Source organism: Myotis brandtii, unplaced genomic scaffold (assembly GCF_000412655.1).
Source record: "Myotis brandtii unplaced genomic scaffold, ASM41265v1 scaffold247, whole genome shotgun sequence".
NCBI classification, from domain to species: domain Eukaryota; kingdom Metazoa; phylum Chordata; class Mammalia; order Chiroptera; family Vespertilionidae; genus Myotis; species Myotis brandtii.
The window spans coordinates 2,938,802-2,944,870 of NW_005359352.1; the positions used below are offsets into that span (position 1 = coordinate 2,938,802).

Consider the following 6,069-nt stretch of genomic DNA (forward strand, 5'->3'; position numbering starts at 1 on the left):
AGCAGACGCGCGGGAGGCCAGGCTCCTGCACCGGCATCCACGTCACTCATGACCCACAGCCACCTCTACCTGATTTGAACAACCGACCCTTGACCCTGGGTTCCCAGGGGACTGTGTCACATGCAGCTCCTTAAGTTTGCCCTGTAGCCTGCGATAAGGAGTATTTTCAACGGTGCTTGTACTGCCCTCTGATGGGCCGACTTGTCACAGTAAATGGACCCTTTTCCCCGGCTGATGGTGTCACCCTGAACCAGGGTCGATGGGAGCAGCCTTTCCTGGTTATTGCAGCGGCGCTGGGGCTGGTGGCCCAACCGTGTCCTGGAGTCACGGTTCTGTTTCCTGTTTGCACCCCCCTAGAACGTGCCAGGGTCCCCATGTTCTCTGTACTCAGAAGGACCTGGTCGCCTGGTGTCTCTAGAAAGGCTCCGGGCAGACGGAGCAGGTGCAGAGCCCAGCCTGCAGGTGCAGACGTGGGCCCCGGGCCTTCTCCGAGGCTGGGCTGGCTCTGGGTTTCGGGGTTTGCCCCGCTCAGTCCTGACCGGCCAGGACTCTGGGCGGCCTGTTGTGTGAGCAGTTGGGTGAGGACCCCTGAAAGGCCGCCAGGCCCTCACAACCTCACCCGCGGGTGCCTTCCCGCTCATCGGGGTCTCGGGGGCTGGGGTGCAGGGCCTTGGACAGACGGGAGCTCCGTCAGCCTTGCAGTCTGCTCGTGGGTGGGGACATCTCGGTCCCTCCAGCCCCTCCTCTCTGTGCAGACACCCCAGGAGGAGACGGGTGGCAGCCGAGTTCTCGGTGCCCTGGGCCTGTGCTGACGGAGGGAGGGCGGGGGTTCAAGGTGTCAGCTGTGCTCCTTGCCTTCCAGTCACCCCGGTGTTCAGCAGCGTCCCCAGCGACCAGACGGCGGAGGTGGGCTCCAACGTGCAGCTGCCGTGCAGCTCGCAGGGCGAGCCCGAGCCCACCATCACCTGGAACAAGGTACCGCGGCGGGCAGGTGCGCGGGGCGGGCGGGGGGACGGCGGGGTAACTCCCACAGCAGGGGAAACCTCCAGATCGTGGCCCAAGGGGAAGATGTGCCGCTGTCCTCAGTAATAAAACCAAAGGAGACGACAGCCTGGGGCCGCCCCCTTCTCACAGCCTCGCGGCACCAGAGCAGAAAACCTTCCTGTTAGACCCTTGACCCCACAGTCAGCGGGGAAGGTTCTTTGTGGTTTTATTTTCCTCTTGTTTTTATGAAGCCCCGTAGAAAACGCAGCAGAGTTTAAACATACAATCAAGTGCTTAAAAGGCGGGGTGTCCGGGGGATGAGTGGACCAGAGGGCACTGTGTGCCCGTCCTCCTCGCTTCCTCTCTCGGCTGGGGTGTCGCTGTCCCAGGAGGCAGTGCCCAGGCCTTCTCCCTCCCAGGTGCCCGAATTCATGCTCCTCACTGCAGTCTGTCCCACGGGGGCTGCTTTTGGGCCCCCCTCCCACCCCATCCTGGAAAATCCCAGGATTGTGGCTTCCGTCCGGATCTCCCCTGGACCTAGGCAGGCACATCGGACAGTTCACCCCATGGAAGCCGTACTGGGTGGATCAGATTCATCTCCTCTCTCCGATTATTGGTGAACCTGCCCTCGGGGTCCTGTCGTGTCCCCCTGTGAGGCCGACGATGGCCCCTCACCACCTGCAGTGAGCAACACGGCTCCGCAGTCTCATTCCTGTGACTCTCCCGTTTGCTCCAGGATGGGGTCCAGGTGACAGAAAGCGGGAAGTTTCACATCAGCCCTGAGGGGTTCCTGACCATCCACGACGTGGGAACCGCGGACGCCGGCCGCTACGAGTGTGTGGCGCGGAACACCATCGGGCAGGCCTCGGTCAGCATGGTGCTCAGTGTCAGCGGTAGGTGGCCCGGCCCGGTTCCTGGGGCTGGCAGACACCCCACCCGCGTGGGTTCAGGCGGCGGGAGGAAGGCGCCGGCTCCCAGCACAAGGCCGGGCCGTGGGGGTGTTAGAAGGTGGCGTGTCGCCCTGACTGGTTTGGCTTGGTGGACAGAGCGTCGGCCTGCGGACTGAAGGGTCCCAGGTTCGATTCCAGTCAAGGGCATGTACCTAGTTGCGGGCACATCCCCAGTAGGGAGTGTGCAGGAGGCAGCTGATTGATGTTTCTCTCTCATCGGTATTTCTAACTCCCTATCCCTCTCCCTTCCTCTCTGTAAAAAATCAATAAAATATATTTTAAAAAAAAAGAAGGTGGTGTGTCCACACCCCTCGTTTGCAGGAGGCCACAGGGCACCCTCGGGAGGTGGCAGGGCCCGGCGGCTTGAGCCCCTCCTGCCCGCGAGGCTGTTGTGTCTGACTCGCTCGGCGGAGCCTCCCTGCCCTTGGTTTGGTGGTGGGTTCAGCCGTCATCCAAACCCCTTCACATCCGACAGTGTGTCATCATTTGGCAAAACTTCGGAGCTGTTATTGCCCCATTCTTACCCCACAGAGCTCAGGAGACGGGGCTGCTCTCTGCTCCCAGGGCGTGAAGGTCCCGAGCGTCTGCAACACAAACCTCTTCGTCATCCCTGAAGCAGCGGCCCGGCTCCCTGAGCTCCGGGGGTTAAAGAATGCCTCCCCGGCCAGCCAGTGTGTGACATGATAGCTAGTTTCCCTGTTCCTTTAGACCAGGGGTGGGGAACGTTTTTCTGCCGGGGGCCATGGGGATATCTGTAACATCATTCGCAGGCCATGCAAAATTGTCAGCTTAAAAACGAGCCTGCTTTAATTGGTCATTTGATTCGCTCAACCCTAACGCCCCTGCAGGGCCAGACCAAATGATTCCTCCGGCCCCGTGCAGCCTAGAGGGTGTGGCGTGACTTCAAAAATGAAAAGTCTGTAATTTCCGTTCTGTTTGAAAGCAGCTTCCAGTAGAGTTGGTGATGAAGTGAGTTGAGCTCTGGTGTGAGAAACAGAAAAAGCCCTTGGAGCCGTGTGCCTCTGTCTTGATGATGTAGCGTCTAGACGCCTAGTAACTCTTCTAGGGCCCTGGTAACTCGCGGCTCCGTGTTCTCCTAGTGCCTGACGTCAGCCGAAACGGGGACCCGTTCGTGGCCACATCCATCGTGGAGGCGATCGCAACGGTCGACAGGGCCATAAACTCCACGCGGACACACCTGTTTGACAGGTAGGGCGCGATCTGGCCCGCCTCCCTGAGCTCGGGGTGCGGGGGCGGGCGGGGGACGGATTCGGGCCATTCTGGTCCAGGGTGGACCAGTTGCCTCATCGGGAGAAAACCTTTCGCTTGAAAACCATCCACAAGGTTGGCATCCGCTCCCCGGGGGGTTAAGATAACAGGCACGTCCTTTCCAAGTAGAGCCTGGAGCATGATTCACAAGTCAAACATTTCTTTAAAATGGCAACACGGGCCTTTGGCTTGTTGCTAAACGATTTGGCAAAAACAACGCATTTCACAAGCCATTAGGGGACGTGTTCCTGTTGGCCAATTCCGAGGTGTTTTTTCTGTGTCTGCATTGAAGTCGAATGTTGCTGTTTTCTCCCTGGAACTAATGAACTGTTCGTGTTTGGTTTCTCTTGGTTTTGTTTTTCTCTTGCCTTCCACCCGGGATCAGGCAGGTACGGTTCGCCCCTAGAGCAGTAGCTACGGCAGCAGTAAGCCGCAGTTCTGTCGTTGGGTGCCGGTGATTTCTGTCTCTGACTGTCCCCTCTTCCCTCCTGCCCCGACTGCGCCAGCCGTCCACGCTCCCCTAACGACCTGCTGGCCCTGTTCCGCTACCCGAGGGACCCCTACACCGTGGAGCAGGCGCGCGCCGGCGAGATATTCGAGCGGACGCTGCAGCTGATCCAGGAGCATGTGCAGGGCGGCCTCATGGTCGACCTCAACGGAACCAGTCAGTACCCAGGCTCCTCCTGCATCTTCCTGGGGAGCGGGTGTCGCACCCCCACCTCGGTGCCTCCTGAGGGCCGTGCTCCGGCATTCTTGTCCCGCGTGTCTGTGAAGGGCACAGTCGGGTGACAGCGAGGGTCCTGTGGGTCCCACCTCGGGTAACAGGGACCCTCTGGGATGTGAGCTGGTCTCTAGGCGACCGCCAGCCTCCGCTCCCAGCACCCGGAGAAGCGTCAGAAGCGGTCCCTGCCCACTGGCTGTGACCCTAGGTCCCCGGGCAAAGGAGGTTTGAGGGAGGACTTTGAAGGACAACTGCTGTGTAGGTGGCGCTGTGTCCATGCTGCTGTCAGGAAGGGTGTGTGTGGCGCTCCAGCCTCTGTCCTGGTGATGATGGGTGGCATGGGGTGACTGCCACCCTGTCACTGTTCCCCTGGCATGTGGCATTGCCCATCAGTGACAGGTGCCTGTGCCAGGCAGGAGTGCCAGTGGTGCTGTTGGATGGTGGTGACCCGGGTTTTACTGTGTAACAGCGTCACTCACCAGCAGCTGTTCGTTCAGGGTTGTGCATGAGCTCATGTGCTGCTGGGGAGAGTCCCGGAAGCAGCTGACCTGAGAACGCGGTGCCAGGTGATTCAAGACCCTCTGCTTCCCGGCTTTTCAGTGGTTTCTACCTTGTCTCTGATGAGTGTCTTTTGCCATCAGGACAAAAGCGTTACTCGGGACTGAATGCTGTTCCTAAGGACAAGTGTGCGCGGTGAGGGAAGGCCTGCCGCCCTGGGACCAGTCCGAGCCCAGTGTCCTGGCGGCCGGCTGTGTGCAGATGCCTCCTGCTTCTACACCCGGGGCCCCCGCCCCTCAGGGTCATCTCCACTGGTCTCTAGGCGACTGCCAGCCTCCGCTCCCAGCACCCGGAGAAGCGTCAGAACCCGGCCATTCTGCCCAGAGTCTCTGCCGGGCACTCGCTGCCGACTGTCGGGGACGGGGCTGGGCAGGGGAGTCTGGAACGATCCTGGAGGGAGGTGGCCGTTGGGGACCAGGTGCCCTGGTGAGAGGGTGCGTCTCGCTGTGAAGGCAGAGGTGACCGTCCCTCAGCCTGGCTGTAGTGGACGCTCACACAGGTGTCCACCTGAGACGTTAACCTGCAGGCCAGCCTGTGTCCTGGTTCTGTGGCCCTGGGAGTGGTACCTCGTGGGGAACAGACTGATTTTTCCCCAATAACAGCACCTTCCAGACACGGTCCCGCCCTGAAGCGGTCGCTTGTCCACCCCTTAGTCTTGGATACTAACTTTCCTCAGTCAGCAGTTCCCCCCATACCCAGTGGTCTGCACTCTGAGGTCGCTTTTATTTCTGACGTGAACTAGCCTGAAGGGCGCGGCTGAAATGGCAGTTGGCAGCCTTCCTGGTGAGCGTCTCCTTTCGCAGACGTGCTGCCTGCGTCTGCAGACGGGTCTGCGTGTTATCGGTGAACGTCCGGACGCTCTGGTCCCAGTTCACGGGCTGCTGTGCCTGCGTCCACCCAGTGCTGGCTGGCGCCCGCCCTCGGCTTGGCTCCGGGTCCCTGCAGTGGGGCCGGCCTGGGAGGCAGCCCAGGAGCTACCGCTGACCCCGCGGCCACCGCGCAGGCAGAGGGGCTGCACAGGGAGGCGCCTTGGGCCCTGGTGACGTGGGTGGAAGCGGGTGTTCGGTGTTCAGGGATGAGAATGGAGAGATTTCAGGGGGACTGTGAGAGGCAGGCGTGGCGGTGTCCCTGCTGATCTCGGGAAGCGCGCCGCCCACCAAGCCTTCCGTCCGGGTGAGCGTGGCCCTGGGCGGCTGGATCCCAGTGTCACATCCCCGGCGAAGCGCTCGTGTCCCTGATGCTTCTCCCCGGCCTGTGGGGTTTCCTCCCGCCGGTTCCTGACCGCATCCATGTGGGGGTTTCGAACGCGGCCCTACAACTAGGAGTCTGTGTCTGTCAAGTGTATGAGACTGCGCCTGGGTCCGAGAGATGCTTGAAAGAGGATGCGCTGGTGACTGAGATCTGGCGGTGCCGGCCAGTGTGGGGGAGCGCAGGTGCCGCTGTGAGCGCTGCGTGCGTGCACGCATCTCTGGGTATGTGCTGGCATCTCTGGGTATGTGCTGGCGGGCGGAGCTGTTCCTCGGCCTGGAGCATGCCGGGTGATGGAGGTGGGAAACCCTCAGGGAGGGCGGTTCCCGCGGGCCCCCC

At 61.3% G+C, this 6,069-nt stretch overlaps 1 protein-coding gene across 1 annotated transcript in view; it reads left to right on the plus strand.

Moving 5' to 3' along the window:
- The window catches only part of PXDN (peroxidasin), a gene marked incomplete at its 3' end in the record, with an annotated part of 59,151 nt that overhangs the window by 46,143 nt on the left and 6,939 nt on the right, over positions 1-6,069 (plus strand). Inside the window, 4 exon segments of the mRNA XM_014540545.1 lie at positions 836-975; positions 1,721-1,877; positions 3,035-3,143; positions 3,710-3,867. Of these exon segments, the coding sequence (XP_014396031.1) occupies positions 836-975; positions 1,721-1,877; positions 3,035-3,143; positions 3,710-3,867 (564 nt within the window).